This window comes from Phallusia mammillata, chromosome 2 (genome assembly GCF_965637545.1).
Source record: "Phallusia mammillata chromosome 2, kaPhaMamm4.hap1.1, whole genome shotgun sequence".
Lineage (NCBI taxonomy): Eukaryota > Metazoa > Chordata > Ascidiacea > Phlebobranchia > Ascidiidae > Phallusia > Phallusia mammillata.
Window position 1 is genome coordinate 29,259,472 of NC_137253.1, and position 25,057 is coordinate 29,284,528.

At 37.4% G+C, this 25,057-nt stretch overlaps 1 protein-coding gene across 1 annotated transcript in view; it reads left to right on the forward strand.

The window, feature by feature from the left end:
* LOC145215442 (uncharacterized) overlaps positions 1-25,057 on the forward strand; it is a 102,797-nt gene that overhangs the window by 38,279 nt on the left and 39,461 nt on the right. The window contains exons 57-92 of the mRNA XM_080084143.1: positions 443-595; positions 1,148-1,363; positions 1,780-1,893; positions 2,560-2,704; positions 3,406-3,608; positions 6,105-6,320; positions 6,748-6,854; positions 7,176-7,423; positions 8,437-8,603; positions 9,072-9,185; positions 9,529-9,645; positions 9,948-10,071; positions 10,610-10,722; positions 11,038-11,222; positions 11,696-11,762; positions 12,401-12,742; positions 13,513-13,641; positions 14,244-14,389; positions 15,092-15,251; positions 15,744-15,854; positions 15,920-16,107; positions 16,525-16,771; positions 17,210-17,306; positions 17,997-18,154; positions 18,768-18,941; positions 19,321-19,430; positions 19,813-19,969; positions 20,141-20,240; positions 20,615-20,703; positions 21,105-21,212; positions 21,642-21,803; positions 22,283-22,402; positions 22,876-22,974; positions 23,489-23,755; positions 24,245-24,414; positions 24,807-24,924. Of these exons, the coding sequence (XP_079940269.1) occupies positions 443-595; positions 1,148-1,363; positions 1,780-1,893; positions 2,560-2,704; positions 3,406-3,608; positions 6,105-6,320; positions 6,748-6,854; positions 7,176-7,423; positions 8,437-8,603; positions 9,072-9,185; positions 9,529-9,645; positions 9,948-10,071; positions 10,610-10,722; positions 11,038-11,222; positions 11,696-11,762; positions 12,401-12,742; positions 13,513-13,641; positions 14,244-14,389; positions 15,092-15,251; positions 15,744-15,854; positions 15,920-16,107; positions 16,525-16,771; positions 17,210-17,306; positions 17,997-18,154; positions 18,768-18,941; positions 19,321-19,430; positions 19,813-19,969; positions 20,141-20,240; positions 20,615-20,703; positions 21,105-21,212; positions 21,642-21,803; positions 22,283-22,402; positions 22,876-22,974; positions 23,489-23,755; positions 24,245-24,414; positions 24,807-24,924 (5,541 nt within the window). The remainder of the gene's footprint in view (positions 1-442; positions 596-1,147; positions 1,364-1,779; positions 1,894-2,559; positions 2,705-3,405; positions 3,609-6,104; positions 6,321-6,747; positions 6,855-7,175; positions 7,424-8,436; positions 8,604-9,071; positions 9,186-9,528; positions 9,646-9,947; positions 10,072-10,609; positions 10,723-11,037; positions 11,223-11,695; positions 11,763-12,400; positions 12,743-13,512; positions 13,642-14,243; positions 14,390-15,091; positions 15,252-15,743; positions 15,855-15,919; positions 16,108-16,524; positions 16,772-17,209; positions 17,307-17,996; positions 18,155-18,767; positions 18,942-19,320; positions 19,431-19,812; positions 19,970-20,140; positions 20,241-20,614; positions 20,704-21,104; positions 21,213-21,641; positions 21,804-22,282; positions 22,403-22,875; positions 22,975-23,488; positions 23,756-24,244; positions 24,415-24,806; positions 24,925-25,057) is intronic.

The window sequence follows — 25,057 nt, forward strand, 5'->3', positions numbered from 1 at the left end:
GGTCATGAAATCATCATTTAAGTTAGTTTTAATGTTTTTTTTCATAGTCTTCACTTCAATCTCAATTAACCCAAATGTTATCAGTTTTTATTTAATCTTTAGATTGGAGCCCTTGCTTATTACGCCACCTATCGGTATTTGCACCCAATGTTTGTCCCATAGAATTTATAGTATTAGTAGGATTTCGACGGTATAACAGCAAAGCCAGTGCTTGGGCAATACTGGTATCTTATCTAAATTTTCCCTTTTTAGATTTCCATTTGTTATCGCGCGGTTGCGTTGTGACGTGCTTGCGTTCCATTCTTTTTTCCTATGTTTATCGTGCACTGTACTAGTCGCATTCAGTGTTATTTACCCTGATGAGGACGACCTGTATAGGACGTCGAAACGTCGGAACAAAATCACATTTGCCAGAAGAGCTCATTAAACTTTCCCTTTTTAGGTTACTACTGCCCGGAACGTAGCGCGAATGCAACCACTTTTGCTTGCACCCCGGGTCACATGTGTCCACTGGGCTCCCCGGAACCGGCACTTTGCGAATCCGGTTACTACCAAGATGTTGCTCAACAGGCTACTTGCAAGCTTTGTCCAGCTGGTAAGTCTGGGTTTTTATAGCACATAATGCGATTTTTCAAAATAGGTCGTCGAATGACTTGTGCTGTTTTGCTGTTATGTGTTTATTTTGTATAGTTAAATTTTAAAGTATCTCATCGCCACGATTTTCGGGCAATTGGGAACATTATGTATATGCATTAAACTGGACGATTTTTTAAAACAATTGTTACGGTTGGGAATTACAAAATTTCATAGGGACAATTATACTGATTATGCAATTAGGTGAATTCGTTTGTATTATTTTTGACTGACAACCTACCCCAAAATGTAGTTCACTGTTTTGCTTTAATACACAAAAGATGACCAATTTTAAACGAATCGAATTTGATTGATAGCACATCCTGTTTATCAAGCGTTAAGGCTTTTCTTCAGAATGTGCAAAAAATAAGAGTTTTTTATGAATGAAAGGATGCAATAAAACGGAACATATATTTTTCCGTGTGTAATTAACTAGATTTGTAGTACCACATTTGTTTGACACATTAAAAAAACGTTTACCACATCAGTGTTTCCTACTTTATTTTTTTAACAGGTTTCTACTGCAGCAAGGCGGATGGGCCGATCACTGACGGTTTTACATTTGATTGTCCTTACGGCAGTTTCTGCCCCAACGGAACCAAGTCGTCTACTGAGTTTTTATGTCCTGTTGGAACTTACGGTGCCAGAATGAACTTACAAAGTGCTGATCAATGTGATGAATGTCCACAAGGGCGGTATTGCGGAATTCAAGGGATTGGATTAGATACAGGTAGGCAAGAAAATGGTATTATTGTTTTTAGATTGCGAAAAGAGTTGGAAAGTAATCATGGATGTTTTTGATGCATCTTTACGCGTTAAAAATATATTTACTATTTACTATCTTGTTATTGAATCAAATTCTAACTTTATTTAAGTAATAGTTTAATAGTAAAAACTTTGGTAATAATTTAAACGTTTTGATAATAATGTTTTACATTGCACTTTCTGTTTTAGAACTCTTTTGTTTGGTTTATGGACATATGGTTAAGTGTCATAGTATGGGTGCACTTTATCCCAAACTATAGTGTTTAAAAGCAAGGAGGAGGCAAATAGCAAATAATTTCGGAACTAATCTTCACCTATTATGCCTTAACGGTTAAGGTTAAAGCTTAACCGAATACAAGTAATTGCTTGTTTTAAACGCAGTTGATTCATACCCGTGTGCTGCCGGCTATTTATGTGTGTCTGGTGCGAATGTCTCTAACCCAACTGACGGAGTAACAGGCGACGAATGTCCAAAGGGAAAATACTGTGTAGAAGGTACGATTGGTTTTAAGTTGTAAATTCACCAACTGTGCAACTGTGACTCTAATTGTTTTGAAACCCCATAGCATATTACGAAAAGTAAGTCGGATTAAACGAATTATTGGCCTTACATAAATGATTACTTTTTTTTTAAATGGTAAAAGTTTTCTGATTGTCTGTTTAAAAAGTGAAAAATAACAAAACAGTGTCAATTTAAAAGGACCAACGGTGTGATGTTTAATTGTTAGGTGACATGTAGTGTTTCACAGAAAGTCATAAACTCAAAACCTTATTTTCTAATACCGGCCTGTATCGACCGTTTTTCTGTTTAAAATTGAAAGGTGTTTAATTTTTTTATAATGTTGTCACTCTGATGAAGGCGACGTGGATAGGATGTTTAAACGTCGGTTAAAACAATACATTTGCCAGAAAAACATTAATTAGTTCATTTATTATGCCTGGCAGCAACAGTTAAATTTAATGTATTGCAGTTTATCAACTTTTGGTTGATTTCATTTTAGAAGTAGCCAATTTTACGGAATTGTGACTAACTTGGTTATACTACAAACGTAAGATATATGTGACAAAACTTGCACATTTATTCCGTTTTAACACATCATAATACCGCCGAGGGGTCTTAAACTGTTTCACGAAAGATGTTTAACACTTTGATCTTCATAGGTACACCCACTGGAGCTGACTGCCCGATAGGAACTTTTAACAACGAAACTGGAAAAGGTGCACAGTCAGAATGTGCAGATTGTACACCGGGATATTATTGTGAGACTGTTGGGCTGAAAGAGCCAACTGACCAATGCGACGCAAGGTTAGTGGTAATAATATTTAACTATAAACAAACTATAAACAGGAATTCATTGCTGGGATTGGCTCTGAAGCGTTTATACAGACCAGTGATCACGACACAATCATATATGAGTCAGAGTACGCATATGATAAGATTACTAGATACATATATACCTGAGCAAGTTGGTGCCCCAATAGCTGATTTAGTAATGCATTTGTATGCATAGTTGTTGATAAATGAATGAATAGGAAAGATAAAATGGAGTGCTAGTCCGGAAATAACTTTTGTTGTGGGTTCGAAACCCACCGCAGGCTAGATTTTTCTATTCAGTACCATGCCATAAGGGAATGTTTAGGAGTCCGGCCTGGTTCAGCATAGCGCCTTTAATGGGCCTGGCGTACTATGATTTGTTGATAAATGGTTTAACTTGCAATCCCTTATTCAAACAGTGGTGCTGATACAAATTTTTCTTATTGGCTATTTGATCACTGTTCTAGAACTTTCTAGAATAGCCATGTTCTATGTTTGGAGACAAAGACATATAGCTGTTAAGTCTGAAAACCTAATACAGTACCGAAAACGCCTATTCTGTATTTTGATAGTCCCTATTTAAATAGAATCACAAAAAGATGATCAATTAACATAACTGTATGCACGTCTAAAATAGTTGTAAATGAAACACGTTTAAAGTAAGGACCAAGTCGATTCAAATTTTTGTTTAGGTATTACTGTCCTGGTAAAAACATTAAGCCATCATCTCCCGATTTCAACTGCACAATCGGTCACTACTGCAAGAAAGGCACATCCCAGCCTGTCCCATGTGAGGATGGAAGTTACAGTACAGATATACTCCAATCTTCGTGTATGCCGTGTCCTGCCGGATCCTATTGTGTAGATGGAATTACCCCGTTGGCATGTCCACAAGGTCAGGATCTATGTCAAGCCTGGTAGTTATGGGTCCCCATCCCTGAAGGGGACACATATTGTTTTTGTCCGTATTTTTTTTTCTTTTTTTCTTATTTCTTTTTTCTGTCTAACGCTGGTTTGTAACGCTCGTTTGGTCAAGAAAGAGTGTTTTAAATTTATTGAAATTTTGACAAATATTAGATATTAATCCAAACTTAGTCCACCTGAAGTTTGACCCCAAATTACCCAGCGGTTCACCCACAGGCCCCCGAAACGTAAAAATTTTTAACGCTGGTTTGGTCAAGAAAGACACTGTAGGCAGACGTCCCAAGAGAGTAACTCATTGGTTTACGATAGCAGGAGGGCTCAGCTTGACGTCGGACAGACGTTTTACGAGACGTCGTTTCGGTGATTAGAAATCAGCTGTTTTGCACAGCAATGCTATTTCGTTTTATTAAGTTATCACTCAGATTTTCAGTTTTGGCAAAGGTTTCACACCTATGATGTGATTTAAACCTAATAAGCGTGCTTCGGTTTCGTATATGTCAGGGGCGGGCAACTTCTCCAGTCGGCGGGCCTGATATGGGAAAATGAAGTACTTGGCGGGCCGGATTCCTGAATCGATATAATAATCGCGTATTTATCCAGTGATTTAAAACGGATTTTTGAGCACCTAAACCAAATACATTCAAGAACATCACAAATACAATAAAGTCCAAACAATCTAACTGATATAACATAAAATTATTCACCACAGCAAATTTAATGCATACACCACAGACTTAGGTACTGCTGAAACACTAACTAGGCTACACCTGTGGAAAGAAAGAAAACCGAGAAAGCAGGCCAAACAAGGTTGGCAGTTATGTCGTAACAATGGACGTATGGTGCAATGGTTACAACGGCGGGAAAGTTTTTTGCTAGTGGGGACCGTTACTGTCCGTTACAACTATAATTTGACGCAGTAAGCAAGTATTAGGGGATTGCGGAAGACTGTGGCCGTGGGCCACATTATCATGCAAGACCAGAAACTGACTGCGGGCCGCTCAAAATCCCGTCGCGGGCCGGATCCGGCCCGCGGGCCGTATGTTGCCCACCCCTGGTATATGTCAAGCAAAATTTTGTTAATAAAAATGAAGATGAAAAAATAAACTTGACATTTTTGCAAGATAAATGTTTTTTTTAAATGCTCGTTGTCAGGTTGGCCGTCGCATGGCCACGGGTTACTTAAGGTCAACTAGTAGGTATCACTAACACAGTTCAGAACTTTCTTTCGTCATAACGTAGCGTTTTTTTGCAATCGATTTAGAAATCAATACTCAAGGCATGTATAAAATAGGTTAAACGGTGTTGTTGAACACCAACGACTGCGTTCTATTGAAAACGGTGTCAAAAGGTCAAACAGTCGTTTGGCGTGTGCACCCTGAGAGGTTACTACAGGTCAATGGTACTTGTTTTGCAAAACAAAGTTAAATGAAAAACAATTTGTTATGTATACACTTGTAGCAAATTGCTTTTTGATTTAAAGTGTCTGTAACACAACTGTTACGGTTTTTTAAAAAAAGGTTGAAGACCTTGGACCACAATATCTGGGTCAAAGCAAGAGAATCAATTGAAATTATTTTTTTTGTTCTTTTTCAAAGTTTTTGTAATTATATGACAATAATAGTGCAAAAAGAATATGAACAAAATTTTTTTATTGTTGGGTTAATGCATTCTAAAAATTTGTCCTTAAAAATCTAAAAATCACCGCAACATTTGTTTGCCGTAAATCCGCACAGACATGTTTGTGGGGACCCATTCGTTTTTGTTTACAAAAACAATCATACAGGTAGATAAAATGATGTGTATAGTAAATTGGTAAATATCGTATAGAATATTTAAAATGGTAGTATATCAGAAAGCCACCATTCTAGTTTTATACTTTAAATTGCTCTGTTTCATCTACTCGATTTCAAGTCCAGTTTTATGCTTTAAATCTGTCCATTTTGATGGGCATTTTTTCATCATACAGATTAAGGGCCTATGATTTTTTGAGTAGGTCTCTCATGGCTGTAGCTAGTTGATAGACTTAGTGGTGGGCTGGACAGAAAACATCATTGTAACTTACCACACAGTGTTTTGATGATGTGTTTGGGAAATTTGTACTACACATATTATGATTATTGGAATATGATTGAGGTTTTGGAACATATATACGTGTCTCAATACCAACCTTTAGATATTTATACATCATGAGTAGTTCAAAATTTGATGTTTTTGCGGTTAAATTATGCAGGAAAAAGTTCGTTTGCTGATAATGTTGCTTTTGAAGGTGATTTATAACTATTCGGTCACAAACAGAGCCTACTTGGTTCCTCGTTGTCTCTATAAGTCAAAACGACCATTCGTAGCTTAAAAATGCTCTTGATAAAATATAGACAGCTTAACCTGGTTTAACCAGTGTTGTGAAGTGGCAATGATCCATTCCATAGCTTTTTAGCACAAAAACCTTACATTGGAAACATTATTTTAGGATTCTTTTGTCCCGAGAGCACCGGTTATGATTGGTCATCCTGTCCACCTGGAACATACAGTAATGTGGAAAGTCTCGAAAGACAAGACCAGTGCACTCCCTGCAATCCCGGCAAATTCTGCAGTCAACCTAACGCAACCACTTGGACTGGTGACTGCGACGAAACCTACTACTGTAAGAATGGTAGCTCCATGCAGGCACCTGATGGCACTGATGGTAAGTTAGGATGCTGATTGTGTGGTTGTTTAAGTTGACCAATACCACTTGATGTAAAGAGCGATTGCCTGTATATCTTGTAATCTTTAAGGTGTCTAGCAACGAGCTCCTGTATATATTGTTGTTTTAAGCGTTTACCAATTGTACCAAAACATGTGCTACAGTACCAATGTTGTTATTTTAAAATACTGTGTATTGTTAAAGATTGCCATATATTGTGAAGTGAAGTCTGTTTTTCACACAAGTAAAAAAAATATTATGGTGTTTTTTAACCACGTTATATGCGTTTTGGCACACACAAAGCTTTTCACTAATTTGTTGATTATGCACGTTTTTGTAGGAAATCAACCCTTTGGGATTTAATTTTTCCATACCAATATTCAGAATTTCAACACATAATCCGTTTTTTTTTACTACCAATCCACAGGGATCAATGGTTTATGTTCTCCCGGTTTTTACTGTCCAGCTGGAACACCAACTGAGCAACCTTGTGATGCTGGAACTTACTTAAGCAGACCGGGTGGTGGAAAACAGGTCAGAACAATATGCACCATTAGATTACAAACCAAGTCTTAAACCATTGGTTTGTGTGTCCCACCCATTAGTAGCTTCATTTTAAATACCAGAAATTCAATTTTTTGATTATTTAACAACCTTTTCGAAGCACCTTCCTAAAAGGCCGCGTTGATTTGAACAATTTACATGTTTTATTAGTTTGAAAGCAGTTCAGGCATGAAGTTTTATAAAAAAAAACGTTTTCCAAATTTCTTAAAAATCGTCTTGTCGTTTGTAAGAGTTTGGCTAACAGTAACTCTTTATTAGTCTTTTTATTAAAATCATTGTTTACATTTGTAGGCTGACTGCGATTCCTGCCCGCCTGGCCAATACTGCGAGAGTGGCAGTGCAGAACCAACCAACAACTGCTCTGGGGGATATTACTGTATCGGTGGTGCAGCGACTTCAATGCCAAACGACGGCATCACAGGTGCACCGTGTCCCAATGGTTTCCAATGTCCTGCCGGTTCCTCTCAGCCTCATCAATGCGCCGCTGGTACCTACAACAACTTAGATAAACAACAGGAATGCTTCCAGTGTATGGAAGGGTAAGTGATAAAGCAGAATAGGGATTTACATTTGCTGGTGTTATTGGTGACCCCGATTGATAACATTAGGTCATAAGAGTGAAAAAGGGATTAAAGTTTACGGGATTTATTGGTGACCCCGATTACTTAAAATCAGACTGTGCCATTGACTGTAATGAAACAAATGGGTTTTATATTAACACAGGGCTTATAATTCTGAGCGATATAACACCCACACCTTTGGTCGCTCCAAGTAGACAATACACACATAATATACACATAGCCATATAAAAAGACAATGCAATAGACTATTATGTGTGTATGGGCGATACAATATAATATATAACGTTCGTTAAAAACTTTTATGGCATTACACTACATGTAAAAATGTTTTACTATTTTTCACTTTTCCATAATCCAGGGGTCACCAAACTTTTTTCACTGCGGGCCGGATAGGTTTTAACAGCGATTTGCGCGGGCCGCATAGGTTTTAATAGCGATTTGCGCGGGCCGCATAGTTCACATGCTCTTAGCGCCGTCTTTCCAAACCTTGCCCACGGTGCGATTTTTATGTGGGGGCCGAGATACGGTCTTTCTATAATTCCATTAAAAATCTGGTGATAGGACTGTTAGCTTGTATAGTAAGTCTCATCTTAAGAGCAATGCTTATGTAACGTCACAAGTAACAAAAGAAGGGAATTGTTTGCGCACACTTAACACTTGCAGTCATGTCTGTGACATAACAAACTGGCTTTGAATCATTCGAATCAATCATGGGAGTTATAATCCTATGTGACTGGTAATATCATTTCTACACATCGCGACAGGAAAACTTTCTGAAGGAGTAGATTAACTTTTGAATCCTACAAAGTTATCAATACGATGTGACAAACCAAAAATGTGGTCGCGGGTCGGATGAAATGACCTCGAGGGCCGGATCAGGCCCGCGGGCCGTAGTTTGGTGACCCCTGCCATAATCGAACTAAGCAAATTATGTTTTTGCACCACTTTTAGCAACTATTTACTTCACACAGGTATTACTGTCCGGCGAACTCCACAGATTATATTGGAAACGACTGCCCGCAAGGCTACTACTGTCCCAACGGAACCAAGGACATGTACGACCATCCCTGTCCACCAGGAACTTTCGGAGATTCTCTGAACCTTCAGAGTCTCAGGGATTGCACGCCATGCAGTCCAGGTACAGTGACATTGAGTTTTTGTATTCTTGTGTCTAACCTGAATTGGTGGGATTTTTCTTAAGTTTTTTTGTAGTATTTATCTTGTTTTTTCTGTACTTAGTTTTTTTATTTATGTAACAAATCGACAATGGTCGTGCCAAAGTAGTTGTATACAAGGTTTCGTAGTAGAAGGATCTCCAGTTCGACCATACCAGCTTTGATCTACTACTGCGAAGTTGATATGTACAGCATATGTGGCAGTAGTTCAACTTTCGGTAGTCTTACAACTAAGCCTCTATAGTTCCGTCGTGGGTTAGAAGCACACTACGAGTTAAAATTGTTAGCCTATGCTTAGTTATATGTGGTAGTGTGGGGACACCAGTTGGATTCGGTTTCATACACTAGTTTGTGTATCCAGTTAGTTTTATTTTTTTTTTCTATAACAGTAGATTATTTTATATTTACGTTCCATATTTTTCTGTTTTTAGGACAATTCTGTAACGATTCTGGGTTGTCAGCTCCAGTTGGTAATTGTGCGGCAGGTTGGTATTGCACAACATGCGCCTTCACATCTACACCATCAGATCTCGTCATACCACCATGTAAGTCCACTATTTTGACCCTCCTGCTTTTTTATGTTTTTTTAAGTGCATTAATATGTGGTAGAAGTTTGTTGCTTTAGGTTTTGAAGATAACTTTCCGTGTAGGTTTTTTATGTTTTGACAAGCTTTTAAAAAATGCTGTAATTTTTTTCAAAGGTTATTAAAACTTCTGTATCCCTTGTTTGCCAGACAAGAAAACACCTGTTTTCGTTATCAATTTTCATTTTAATTCAAATTGGTATCCAAAGTTATATTTTTCGGTCGTAAAACTTTTGTTCAAAATTCCATGTTTCACCACTAAAAACTTACTTCATGTAAACGCGTCTGATGTTTTTGTTTTTAGTTACCGATACGTCATGTTTGTGTCCGGTTCGTGATGACGTCAACCAGACAGGTGGCAGGTGTCAACCCGGGTCCTTTTGCCCTGAAGGATCCGTCGAACCTCAAATCTGCACGCCAGGTCAGTGGTTCACATTATTTTGTAGCCTTGCCAGCATACGGGACAGGCAACGGTGCTTGTGATTCGAAATTATACGGGGTCACCACTAAACCTGTTGTAGCTCAGTTGGTAGAGTATAAGTCAAGATAAGGGTATTGTCGTGGGTTCGAATCCCACCGTAGGCTAGGTTTTTTAGCCTATTACTTGCAAAAGCTTTGAAGATTAGACATAGCTACATTGTTTTGCAACAGGTTTTTCAGATGTAATAGTACAGCATTTTTTATACACTCTCTGATAAACAAAAACGTTTGTGTGTCTTTTAGGTTGGTATTGCGAAACGCCAGGTTTAGAAAACACACCGACCGCTTTGTGTTCTGCTGGGTTCTACTGCGCCAACGGATCGAGTTCACCAACTCCGACTGACGGGATAACAGGGAACGAATGCCCGTGAGTTCTTTCTATAGTATTTGATATAATTCATATCCAGCACCTCAGATGTAGGGAAGTTGATTTTGTAATAATTCCAGATTTAGAAAACCTATAAAACATTTAAGCATAAACATTACTGCCAAGGTACTGGTGTATATAGAATTACTTTTCAAGTCCGTGTATAGTTTTCCTAACTATAAAACATTACATACTATAATATTACAGGACATGCTTTCTGAATCCAAATTAGTGAATTATATGTTTTTAATTGTGAGCATATTATTAATTTTCTTGTTACAACACGTTACAATGAAACATTACGGTTCGGTTTGTCTTAGTTTTACGATTGTCTCAGTTGCTTCGATTTTATTTTACCTGCCTAATTTTTTTGAATGTACAGTAAACCTAGGTTAATCCAGACCCGTTCGGACCAAAAAAATCTCAGATTAGGCGAAGATCCGGATTAACCGATGTCGATTGGTTAAAGCCTTACCACATTACAAATCATTTGTATCTCTAGTTTTTTAAACTTTTTGTCGTTTTCTGTTTTCGACAGAGCCGGGTTCTACTGCATTGAGGGAAGCCCTAGCCCCGTACCATGTGACCCTGGCACGTTCAGCAATCGTACACAGAACAAAGCTCAATCCGACTGCAGCATTTGTACAGAAGGTACAGTTTTTTTCTTAATACAGTTGCGTTTATATTATTTTTTTGTCCTGTGGCTAAGCAATTTAAACCGTTCCAGTGTTCCTCACCTACATGCTTGCTTTCACTTTATTGCTTAGGTAATTTAAAACCTTTGAATATGTTCCAAACAGAGGTTTCATAAAATATATGTCTAACCTTCCAGGACGAAAGCATTTTTGTAACCACTATTTAATCACATTGGTTAACTCCTAGATTTGATTTGCTTTGTGATTAGATTTTTTTAGTAAGCACGCCTTTTAATATTTCAATTAAGAATCTACAAACACTGTGTTTTAGGTTACTACTGTGTCGGTGGTATGGACGTCCGTTCTGGGCCTTGCGCCGAAAACTATTACTGCCCTGAAGGTCAAAATGTCAGCGCACCTCCCGAATACTTATGTCCGAGTGGTCACAAATGTCCTGGCGGTGTGGGGAGTCCAGTGCCATGCGAGAGCGGACAGTACCAAGCGTTAAAGGGACAGGTATAAAAATACCCAGAAACGAACTATATTTTTAAGTTGTCATAAATGTGAGTTGCATATTGACACCACAACTAAACTTAAATTGTTTGGCCTCAGGGGTGGTTTTCAATAATGTTGAATTCCAAAAAGAAAACTTATATGGATTTTCAATTTCTTGCTCATTCACCAGTCGCAAAGTACTATATGTTGACGTTAAATTTTATCCCAAACTGAATTTATTAGATGTTTATTTACTCATGCATGACTGATTGTTCTGTGTGAATACTATGAGCTTGCAAGGCCCCTCTTTGTTCAGTTGCAGTTGGTATACAATTTTAAGTGTCTTTACTGTGAAAGTGTGTCTATGTTAACTATTGTATGTAAATTCGATAATAAAGTTTTTTTAATATCCGTTTATGATTCAATTTGAATACGGTAATAACATAATTTGACACCATCTACGGATTGCTTGACATACAGGTTTTGTTTTACAGAGCACATGCGATCCTTGTCCTGCTGGTTATTATTGCGAAGCCATCAACACTACTGGTGTCATTGTAGGTAAGTAAACTTAAAATCAATTGATTGAGCGGTATCTGACCCTCTGACAGGCAACATACTTAACGACGATCATCAGTCGATAACGGTTAAGAATGTATATTTCGCCTAATGGCAAGAACTGACGATGCCAATAAGCAAAATATATATTCTTAACCATTATCGACTAATTCTGTTTCTTTGGAAACCTGTTTTCATATTTAGGTAAGTAAAACAGTCATAAAAATAATGATATAACTGGTTTGCACACTATTTTGATCGATATTTTTGTGCAACTTTTTAGCAACACCAAAGACAACAATATCGATCACCGTTTGCATAGAGTATTGGTTGAACCGCATTGCACTATATAAAACAGAACCGTGTTGTTTATTGTTTCCGACGCATTATAAACCGATATTTGCTTTTTGCAACAGTTGCTTAAGCAGACTTTTTAAGAGTTAAAATGTTATAATGAGTACTCTTATTTTCTTGAAAAAACAGTTTGTAATGCTCTTTTGGTAGATATATTGTCCATGCTTCTTATAATCCAGAATAAGACCTAAAGTATTGTTGATATCCATGTAGAACAAGATGTAGAACAAGACCTATGCTTTTCGATAAATTCAGTTTACATCAAAATCCATTTATATTTACCACAGGAGTCTCTGTGCCAACTCCTTGCGATTTCGGCTACTTCTGCCCGAATGGTACCAAATACCGTACAGAGCACGGTTGTCCGATCGGTACATTCGGTGGCGCGCAGAAACTTCAAAACATGACCCAGTGTACCGCCTGTACTGGGGGTATGTTCTGTGACGAAGAGGGTCTTTCCCAACCAAAAGGCAACTGCTCTGCTGGGTTTTACTGTATACAAGGGGCAGAATCCCCTACCCCAGTTACAACTACTACCTTTTCTGGCCCCTGTCCTAAAGGAAGATATTGTCTTGAAGGGGATCCTGTGATTTACCAGTGTCCAAATGGGACTTACAATCCAAGTGAAGGTACGTTTGACTTTATGTTTAACGTTTGAACAGAAAATGTTGTTGGTTTTTTGCATCAGAAACATAATTGTATTGCGAGTATTCTCGTGAAAGACAAACAGCCTGTTTTTTTACGTTGACGAAAAACGATCAAATTATATCAGAATTTTTTTTAGAACAAACTTTTGAATCAGGGAATTTATTGAAATGGATTAAAATATGTTTTCAATTTGTTTTTGTTTTCAATTTGACTTTAAATAATTATAGTTAAACAAACTGGCAAATTCAATTAACACCTTTCAGCACTGGACATAAGCACATACTAACGCAGTGGTTCCCAACCTCGTCCACGAATTCCGCCCCAATAGACTGCAGTAGATGCTAAACCAGTAGTTCTCAAACTGTGCGTCGCGACGCCCTGGTGCGTCGTTTCAATTTTCCAAGGGCGTCGCAGAATAATTCCGTTTCGTGGCTTTTTGTGGTTGTATCAATAAACACAACTTTAATAATAAGTTTCCTCATTAACTTTTATTTGCTGGTGCGTCGCAAGATTAGAAAACTTTTCCAGAGGCGTCGCAACAAAAAACGTTTGAGAGCCACTGTGCTAAACTCTACAAAGATCATTTAAAATTGTTTTTTTATTAACTTCATGCGTTATATTTCCAGAGCTGAAGTGTCTATTATAGTAGGAAGTTTTTTTTCACATTTCTCTCGTACAATCGAAAATATCGCCTATTCCTTCCAACAAAATCAACTACTGCACAAACCAACATATGAATTTTATATTTCAGAGGGAAAATCTATTGATTGGTGTCTGCCCTGCGATGGCGGTAGTTACTGCGGAAGCACACAACTTCCAGGCCCATCAGGCAACTGTTCAGCGGGTTACTACTGTCCTGAAGGCTCCACTAGTGATACAGGTCAGTATTAGCGCTTTTGTGTCATTTGACCACAACAAGTGCCCCTAATTATGAAACTTTGTCGCTAAGATCACCAAGTTGGTCAAGTGGTTAGTCTAACCGCCTTGTGTTTCTAAGCTTGTAAGTTTTAAACCTGTTTTAGCAGCTTTATGTTTTAATTTGTTTCGGGTTTGTACTTTGGTGCCCCTATAATTCTGTATTGGATTGACAGTTTATGATTGTGTCAAGATTACAGAAAATAATTTTCGAAAAACGCACATATGTTCAAATAAAAAACCACGCGTAGTAGGATATTTTATAGCATTTTGGTAAAAACTAAAACGGTTTTTACAATCACGTGCTTGTTGAACTTATAAACGCCATTTAACGAGTGCTCAAAATTGAAGTATTTTGTCATCAGTGAAATAACTCCCAACTCCCAGTTCCCCAACTTAAACAATCAATTAAAAATTGATTCAACAGACTTGCAATAAAAAAGTAGCGCGACTGCGGACTCATTGTGAGTAAAACGCATGATTTACTTCTGTAGGATTAGTTTGCAGTTTGTCTGTTGGTCACCGTCCTTTACATATTTGATAAACGATTGATTGTTTTGTGTCCAGAGTTTAAGTGTCCGGTTGGTTACAAATGTCCAGAGGGAGTGGCCGATCCTCTACCCTGCCCTATTGGTTCCTACACAAGCACTGAACTTCAATCAACTTGCACCAACTGTTCGGCTGGAAGCTTCTGCAACGGAACAAATATTGAAGTAAGCAGATTTTCGAGTTGCTTTCATAGTAGAGCTGCTAACACTCACATCAGACTAAATGTTGCTAATTTACCGATACGTGACATAAAGAGCAGAACTATTAAATTACCCAACACTGTACACAGAAATAGGGATAGGAACTAAATATTTGAAATTAGTTTTATTGTTGTTTAAATGCCATCAAACACCCTTAACTGCCATCATATTCATAAAAAAATTCTGATGCTCTTTGCCCCACCTATCGATATTAAGCAAACTTTTGTTTGATGTGGTTCATGCAGTCAGTAACTCTAGCCTATTTCATGCTTGAGCGGTAAGCACTAAACCGCGGCAAAAAGCACATACCTTGCATACTATTGTTGCCTATATAACTTGCTTCTTTGGTAAAGCCTTGTTACATAATTTGATTTTGAATTATTGGAAAATTGCCTGATAGAAATATCTAGTTGCGTGTTGTTACGTAACTAACGATACATAAATTTAACATATTGCTGCCAACTAATGCTTGGGAGACCGGTTTAATTTGGTATAACGCCTTTAATGGGCCTCGCGTACTACAATTTATAAATGAGTATGCCTTGATCGCTGGTCTGCATAGACGCTTCAGGCTTGATCCCAGTACGTGTGTACGTTCACCATTACTTACATTTTCCATTTATCAATTATTAACTATTCCCCCATTTTTCTTGACTTTTTCCTCAGGCCTGTCCAAAGGGATTTTACTGCCCCGAAGGTCAGTCTACTGCCACCCCGTGTCCAGCAGGAACCTTCAACGGTAAATCGGGCGCCACACAACTTGGAGATTGCAACCCATGTACACCTGGAATGTTCTGTCCAAATATAAGCGCCAGTGCTCCTGCAGGTACGTTTTGTTTATGACCAGTAACTTTGCATGCACTTGTGATTTAATACGTCCTCCTGTTACATTACTTAGAACAGTATCTAGGCAGCATACTTGTCGAATATCACTGTTTTTTTAAGTATTAATCTTAACATGGAAACAAGGTTGCCACCAGTCGATAAAAACTCAAGAAATACATATCCCTTATTGGTATCGTCGGTTTCTGTAAAAGAATAAAAACAACAATAAAATAAAAATGAAACAACAACATGCTATAGTCTTGTTACATAAATATTTACTTTCCATTGACTGGAATTTTTTTTTGTAATAAACAAAGACCAATCTGCTTTTACATGACATTAAATTTTATATTCTGTGTTTAAAAAAAACTTTTTTATTTTATTTTTAAGAACATCATTGGAATGAATAATTTTACTTAGGGCATTTCTAAATTGTCACCTATAACTGTAAACATGTCGTGACACATAAAAATGTCCTTTTTTGTTTTTTTAGGCAAATGTTATCCTGGCTATTACTGCCGAAACGCATCAGAGGTACCAAATCCACCAGTGGGCGCTCAAGGTGACGCTGGGCCGTGTCCTGCCGGCTTTTTCTGCCCCGAAGGTACTACATACTCAATTTTCATTCATCCTCTCAACATAACAAACACTAAACCTTTACCTTTTCAGAAACTGGCGAGCCTAACCCTTGCAATGCTGGAACATTCAACCCTTCAATTTTGTCTGTGAGTTGTGACAATTGCTCGCTTTGCACTGCTGGGTCTTACTGCAATACAAGTGGGTTGGACGCCCCAACTGGACCATGTACTGAAGGTTATTACTGCACGGGTGGAGAAACAGATGCAGCCCCCGCAAATGTAAGTTATTTGGTTGATATTGTAACAAATATTTGTGTGTGTTTTGTTCGGTGAGATAATGCCCCATAGCTCCAATAAAAATGTGTTTTGATTAGTGAATTTAATTTTATTTGTTTTTTTTCTTTTGATTGTATATTTTGCCAAAGTTGTAGAACGTATAAAAAATAGCCTTGTATATAATACGGTTCAAATTGTTTTGCTGGCTTTCGTATTTGAGCTGTTTACAAATTGTCCAAAATTACAAAAATTACCTATTTTGTCGATTTTAAGTTTATGTTTGGCCGTTTTGGAAACGTTTTTTTACGGTATGTTTGAAACTGTTGTTGGCATTTTGGGACATCAATCGCGTTATTAAACAGGGACTAGGCATTAAAACAACCAAAACAGAAATAAACTGATCAAATTTTATTGTTTTAGATAACATCTACTGGTGGTCCATGTCCCAGAGGTTCCTACTGCCCAACTAACAGCAGCATGCCTACGCCTTGTGATGGTGGCACGTACGCACCTAACACCGCCATGCCTTTATGTTTCGACTGTCCTGCTGGTCAGTATTGTCCGACTGGATCTAACACAACGTACGAGTGTCCGTTCGGTCATTACTGTGTGGCAAGATCGGCAGCTCCTGCTACTTGCAACAATGGAACATACAACAACCAAACTGGTAAGTTTATTAAATGGTGTTTGGTCGTTTAACTACCAGCAATCATGTATTGTCTGCGGTAGAACAAAGTATAGGGCATGAAAGTAGTAGGCTAAAGTTTATCAATAGCAGCTAGAACACGCTGGTATGGATTTTCTGTATCTACGCATTTAATGACCAAATTGTAAAAAATGTACACTTTAAAACTTACATTAATATCACAGTCAAGAAAACCGACTTGATTCTGTATAACGTCTCTAAAATACCCACCGTACTAGATTTTACTGATGAGTATCCAGGGTTGATCCCAGTAATGAATTCACGTTTATAGTTGTTGATTTATTGGTGTCAGATTATTGCTATTGAATAGTTTTTGCATTTTGGTCAAGAAAACTATGATATAAACAACTAACATTATAACGATAAACTCAATTTTGAAACTACTCCGTTATTTTTCAGCTGGAGAAAGTGAAAGCGACTGTAAATTTTGCCCTCCTGGTTGGTATTGTCCTGACAGAGCGATGGAAAACCCGAGGGGACCGTGTGCTCCAGGATGGTACGTTACTAAACGTAGCATTTAAAAAAAAAGTATTATAGCCATGTTTAAATCATCACGAACACAGTGTTGTGCCATCAAAATTATGAAAACAATGTCCGACATTAATTTTTGAGGCAATTTTTTGTGAGTATTATCAATAGATGTTTAGTTAATTTTATGGTGATCCGTTTTACACAAATTGCGCTAATGAACTGTACAGTTGTGTTTATTTAATTTTCAGCACGTAAGCCTTTCCTTCGTTAACTGAGATTGGAAAATATTTTTTAAGTAACAGAATTCTATTTAAATAAGGAACTGAAAATATCAGTTAGGCGAAATACAAATATTCCATGTAAATTCATTGCCTGATGGAAAATATTTTCCATTCCAAGTTGTTTATTCGCATAAACAGCGATTGTCAATGATCATGCTGCCTGTTTAAGGTTCTGATATTATTCAGTATTATCACTCACCTTTTCTTTGTTAACATGTTATAAGGCTGTATTGTGCTCTTCTATTTCTGTAAGTAACAGCCAAGGACGCTTATTGCCATTTGACAGTTGATGAATCTTATGCAGAATAAACCTCAGATATTGCGTCATTTAACGTTTAAAACATTCCAAAATTAAAAAGAAATTTGCTTTGTCGGTTGCAAACAAAACTTGGTGTCAAATAAAAAAAAATTACTCTTTATTTTATTTACTTCAGGTACTGCAAGTTAGGGTCATGGATGGAAAAGCCAACTATTGTTGGTTTCAACGATTCATCGAGCTGTGCTTGTCCGTTAGATGGCGATATAGGGGGTCGATGTCTGGCTGGTCAGTTCTGTCCAGAGGGTTCCCCGGCACCAATACCATGTACTGCTGGTAAGTTGTCTATTTGTGTGCTTCACTTTAAGTTAAATTGGTTGATTGGACTTTTGATTCTATTTGAATAAGGTACCGACGATTTTTATGCAAAAACGATGAATTTTAGGCAAATTTTCATTGTAATACTATTGATTTATAGCAAATTAATGTTTTTTTTAGTTGAGAGAATAACAATTAATGGTTTATAATAAAATTGTGAGGCATTGGGAATTTTGTATGGGATTTGACATCATTCGGAAATAATTATTATTGTTTAAAAGTATGCTCCCTTGTTTTGGGAAAAAATGAATACATTTTACCAACCTTAATCAATTCTTATATAAAAACAGCAGTTAAATTGACTTTATACTTTCCAACACTAGTTTGTTCCAAACGTTTGGTCAAAATGGAGTGATTTAAACATGTTTAAATTTAAACACCTCAAAAAACTAGTTATTCGAAGGTGGTCTTTAAAAATGTTGATCTCTGATTCACCCAGCGGTTCAAAATTAAAATTGAAATAAACGTCTATGCTTACTAAACTACATTACTCATAAGTTCCATACTTTAAGTTGTTGGTGCATTGTAAAGTGTTTTGTAACTTTGTAAATTTTCTGTGTTTACATCACAGGCTACTACTGTGACCGTGATGAACTGTTTGAGGTGTCAGGACCGTGTCTTGCTGGCCATTATTGCACAGGAGGAAGTATTACAGCCACCCCTGTAACACAGACATATGGTGACGAATGTCCAACTGGTCACTACTGCCCACAAAACAGCTCCTCCCCAACGCCATGCCCAGAAGGTTCGAGAAAAATGATCAATTTTTTGTCATCATGTATATATACTTGCAGTATAATGAGCATTTTTTGCCAGTTTAATAGTGTCCGTTTTAAATTTTGCTTTTTACAATTAAGGCTTTACTATTTTGTGTGTAGTCTAAACTTGACTAATTTTTACACTTTTTATAGCTTGGATTTGATTTTTTTGCTGTGGCCCAGAAATAAAATGATTTATAAGCAGACGAAACGTTCAAAAGGGACTTTTACGACAATATTCCAATTGTGAAATTGTACAATTATCTAAAATAAAAAAGTCTGTTATTTCTCGTTAGGGCTGTCTTCACCAAACGTTACAGCCAAAATTTTTCACAACTATTTGACACTGGTGTTTCATATTCATAGGTAGCTTCTCCGGCAACACGTCAAACCCAAGCGAAGAATATTGTCTGAACTGCACTGCAGGGTGGTACTGCCCTGGAACAAGCAACTCCGCTCCTCCAAACCAATGTGACGTAAGTACTACGTCATAGTACATATGAAGGGCATCTCTAATCTAAACGTCTTGAAACAGTATATTGGTTGCATTCAGGGCTGTATCCACTAAAGCTTCTAATTTTGAATTTCACTTGAATAAAAATTAGACATTGTATAAATGGCGTTTAACAAGCAACAAGGTGATAAAATAGTATTTACGTCTAAAGTCTTCATTTTACAATCTCTGGATAATTTTAGCAATATAATAACACTGCAAAACATTTTTGATCCAACAAAATTATATTTTATGAAAATTTGAACAATGTTTTACTCGTTTAGAAACTGTTCCAAATTAAGTAAACTGAAAACCAAACTGGCAAAATTTCAGTCTTACTTTAAAATACTTAACATTATTTTTAGCCTGGCTGTTACTGCTTGTCTGGTTCGAAGAACAGTTGTCCTGATGGTTGCCCCAACGGTGCAAAATGTCCTCTGGGTAGCGATCAGCCCGTGCCCTGTCCCTCGGGATTTTATCAGCCCGATCCAGGAATGAGCGATTGCTTGAATTGCCCTGAAGGTGCGTAAAGAATCAAAAAACAATATCAAAATGATTCGTATCATGAACACGAGCCTCCCAAGTTTCTGTCGTGGGTTTGAATCCCAGCGCAGCACTGTTTCTACATACAGTTTATTATGCATGAATATCTTAAGTAATATGTCGTTAATTTGATTGCATTTTTTCATTCAGGTAGCTACTGTGATTCGCTTGAAGCTATTGATGCTGGCTACTTGGGAGTTGTCATCCCGCAAACCTGCCCGCCCGGTTTCTACTGTCCCAATGGCACAAGGTACAACTCCCCAATCTCACAGTTTTTTCTTTTGTGTGTCCAAAAGTTATTGTAATGCCTTGCTACTATTTTATTCACAGACTGGTGGCCTTTTTGTCAAATGAATGTCGTTTAATAAGAAAGCTGCATGAAGTGCACATTGTTTCGAGCTGCAAGGTCTCATCAGTGCAGCTGGTGACAAGACATATATTAGCCAGTCTAGTCTACCACATACGTCACCAACTACACTGATGAGACCTTATCGGTTGAAAAGTGTGCACTGTCTGCTGTAGCTTATTTATCATTTATTGACTTTGTGCTTTTATAATGTCGTTTGAATTTCTAACCATAAACTTAGATTTTACCCTTACATAAATATCATCATTACTTTATAGGTACAAGAACGAATTTCCTTGCTTGGAGGGAACTTATAGCGATCAACCTGGACGAGTTCGACCTGAGGATTGTGTTTCTTGCGATGGAGGTGGGTAAACACGATTATATGTTAGAGCTTTTTTCCATTTGACTGTCAAAACAAAATGGAGACTGTTTATCATAAGAAATATCTCCCTTCTAGCAGACAGCACCTTCAAAGACTTTATATTTTTCAAAAAAGTGTGGTAACATATTGCATATGGAATAAGACTTGCAAGCAAATATTTAGTCATGTAAACAAATATGAAAAATATGTATTTCGAATATCATGACAATGTCATTTTCCAAAACACGGTGTAATCCCAAATCATCTAAAAAAAGAAAAAACAAACAAACACTGAAATAGTTTTCAAGAAGCAGATTGCATTTGTAAACAAAAAAGGGGGCACAAATTCACGCACTAAAGCCTTTCCGTCATTTTAGCAGTAACACGTAAGTATTTTCCTGCAGGTTTTTACTGTGACAGCACCAATCAAACTTCTCCAACTGCGCCATGCTTTGCTGGTTATTACTGTCCTGGAAATTCGATCAACGCAACTGCCAATGAGTGTCCTCCAGGTATGTGTGTAATGATCTTCTCTGCTTGCTGCTGAACAGATTTGCATCAACCGAAGTCTCTGGTCTTTCTGTTTTCCATTTTACGTTGAGAATAATGAAGGTAGTTTTAAGAAAAACATAATTTAAACAACACAGTATCACATCTATGCATATAATAAAAAAACTGACTGTAAGCTTATTTACTGTGACACAGCAACATAAGAAAGTGTTTTTGTGTTCATAATTGCTACATGTCGAAGTACTATTTCCTATATCTTTGAGTTGTTAAATCTTGGTTGTACATGTACCATTGCAATGTTTGTTAGCATTACAGCGCCCTTGCAATTACAAAACAGGCCACCGCATGCACTTTTTGATACCTTTAAATCCACCCACTCTCACTGAAGGTTCACTTTTCATACATAACGAATAATTGCGCTCTTTACGCAGGAACCTACTGTCCGCTCAATTCCACACAACCGACACCCTGTCCAAAGGGAACTTACAACCCTGGCTGGAAGCTGGAAAGTGAGAACGAATGCTTGGATTGTGACCCCGGCCAATACTGCGCAACAGAGAGACTTTCAGAACCCACTAGCGTGTGCTTAGCAGGTACGACAAGTTTTTGAATGGATTTGCTTTATTGTGAGTGTGTCTGACAATATTTTCATTGTAGCAAAGAAACTGTTTTGTCAGGGATAGTATATACCGAAAAAACTACTTCTGGCAATTGTATTTTCGGACAGATGTTTCAAATTGCTATTCAAGTTGCCTTCATCAGCGGTTTTTGATAAATTGAAACACGTTTTACAGTTACATGTTGCCCCCCTTTCTTGTTTTTCATTAATGTTTACACTGAACTGTGGTTGTTCCGATTTTTGGTTGAATTGGACGTCGATACAGAAAATGCGGTAGAAACTCGCCTTGTTAATGTGACAAACTATATTTGAAAACACCAGCTTCTTGTGTATAGTGACACTAAAACAAACAGCCAACTTCATTGTTTTATACGAAAAAACGTCGCAACAAAGAAACATTAAAGTTTTCATAAACTGTCACGTAGATTTACACTCTTGTGAATGTGTTTTCAGGATTTTTCTGTAGTGGAAAGTCATCGCTGCCCAATCCATCAAGTGAGAGTTTTGGTGACATTTGTCCGAGTGGAAGTTATTGTCCAGCTAACAGCAGCACCCCCACTGCGTGCCCATCAGGTAATACGACCTCGAAAAATTAAAACCCATAATTTATGAAAAAGTGTCTGGCTACATAGACATATGTGTATAAAAAGAAAAAATGCAGTTTGAATTGAAATATTTCGGCCGCATCACCATGTGCACTAAATTAAATAACTGTATACGGTGTTTTTTAAATAAGGAACTGAAGATGCCAATAACGCGAAATATATAAGCTTATATTACACTATATTTTTCAACTGATTTCATTGCCAGGAAAATATTTTCCATAACGAATATTTCACACAAAACCCATTCAATTAGATTCAGTTTAACGTCTAGTAAACGTGTTTTAAAAGTCTTGCTTATACTGAATATGTTTAATCTAAATTTGAACGCCGAGAAAACACTATCCTGTGTTGCTTTACTTTACAAGATGGGAAAAAGACAAGAAACGCACATGATAAGGGTTGTGTTGATGTTTAACTTTTAACAACCTTTTGTCATTTCAGGAACTTACAATCCCGACCCACAGGGAAAATCATTAGATGACTGTTCACCATGTGATCCTGGTTCATTCTGTAATGGAACTGGATCTTCCGGACTTTCAGGTAACTCTCTTAGCAGTTTCGCTTACAAACCTTGGTATTTACATAGATATCTAATTTTTGAACATGCTTTAAATTTCGTTCGCCTGGGAGTAATGTATTGTGAGTTTTACCGATTTTAACCATTTGGCGATTAATGAGTTTAACTTCACTAAACGTTTGTACAGTATACCTCGGTTAACTCGGACCCGTTTAAACCGAAACATTTGCCGGATTAATCGAATCTGGTTTAATCGAGGTTTCCTGTATTTGCTTTGAAAGTTTTTAAGTAAGAAAAGTGTATAATTTTAACTTTTAAAATTGCGACAAATGTATGGGGAGTGCAAAACCTGGCCTGTTTTAGTCAAACATAAGCCTAAACCGCTCCCGAATTACAACTATATCTCATTGTCATACGTTACGCTTATATATCTAATGTATAAAATAGATGCAGTTCAGCAAAAAAATAACTTGTTTGTCGAAAATGGGTCCCAGTTTACTCCTTTTTTTCCAAACTCACCGAACTTATCTTTAACAGGTGATTGTTGGGAAAGGTATTACTGTGATGGAAACGCCAGCACACCTACACAACACGACTGCCCTCCTGGTCACTTCTGTCCACCTAAATCGCCTTCTCCACTGCCCTGTACAAACGGAACTTACTCGAACACTAGCAATGCTGATGTATGTAGGTCCTGTCCTGCAGGATCTTTTTGCGTCGACTCCGAAATTAATCCCCAGCCCTGTCCGATGGGATATTATTGCTTGGACGGTACTGGCGCGGATTGGCAAAAATGCCCTGCTGGTGAGGATGGTTAATATTGTGTTGTAGATATAATTTGGTGCTGTTGATTATAAATTTTGCAAATTAGTTTTTAAAGCCTGTTTCGTGGCATAGCAATAGTACAGTAGTGCTATATATTCTTGTATTTAACCCATATTAAATACTTTGATAACAAATACCAGGGCTTAGGTGATAACTGATAAGTGATCATGCAGAATGGTTTAGTGGAGATTTGGCGATTTGGGAAACAAAGTTTGTTGTTGCAATCGGCGATGTCCATTAGGAATGACATGTCGGTTACTTGTGACGTTACAATGGGGCATTGTTTGTACATCCGGTAGAACTGATTACATCCGGTAGAACTATGTGCAAAAAATGTTCTCGAAAACAAGTTTTTAATGCCAAATTTGAACGTTTGAAGACAATAAGTGAAAAATGAGAGGGACGAACTAACTGAAAAGTCAGGATAGTGTTGCGTTTTAAGCTGTATTTGTTCATTTGTTTATTTAGGTACATTCAACCCGGTATACGGATTGAGCACTGAAAACGAATGCACACAATGTACCGCCGGGTCGTACTGTGAAAACCCTGGCCAACCAAGCGTGACGGGGTCATGTGACCCGGGTTACAACTGCATCATCGGTGTTAACGTGAAAAACCCGAACAACGGCACAAACACGGTGAGTCAAGTAGAAATTTTCACGCATATAAAATTCCACCAAATAAAAGCATTGACTTGCAAAACCTACACGATGTGAGAAAGTTTAAAATTTCTTACCTAAACGTATAACAAATAAACAGCACATGAGATAAGAGGAAGTCATTACCAATTAATAACTTGATTTGTTACTAAACTGCTCACTAAGTTGTTTTTTTGCTTCTGTTTTTTTTTTTACACATTTATTAACATTTTTTTGATTTTCTCCCAAATTTGCTCTTTGCAGTTATTTTTTGCTGCTTTTATTATGCCTTCTCTTTTATCCGCGTCACTTTCGCTGTGTTACGTGTAATGAACATTTTTTTATTTTTGTTTTACATGATGCACTCTAAACCTTAAACTAATTGTTTCCAGGGATCGGGCGGTCCATGTCAGCCTGGCTTCCAGTGTCCAAACGGTCAAGAGGAGCCTTGTCCACCTGGAACATTCGCAAGTGGAATACAGAAAGAATTGTGTCCCAACTGTACACAAGGTATAATATGTTTTGTGACTAATGCACTTTGGTAAGTCCCAAATCCGATTTTTATTTCTCGAATTAAGACCGAAAATTAGTTTTAATGGTGTAAAATTTCGGCACAATTATGACTGAAAGTCTTACGACCATT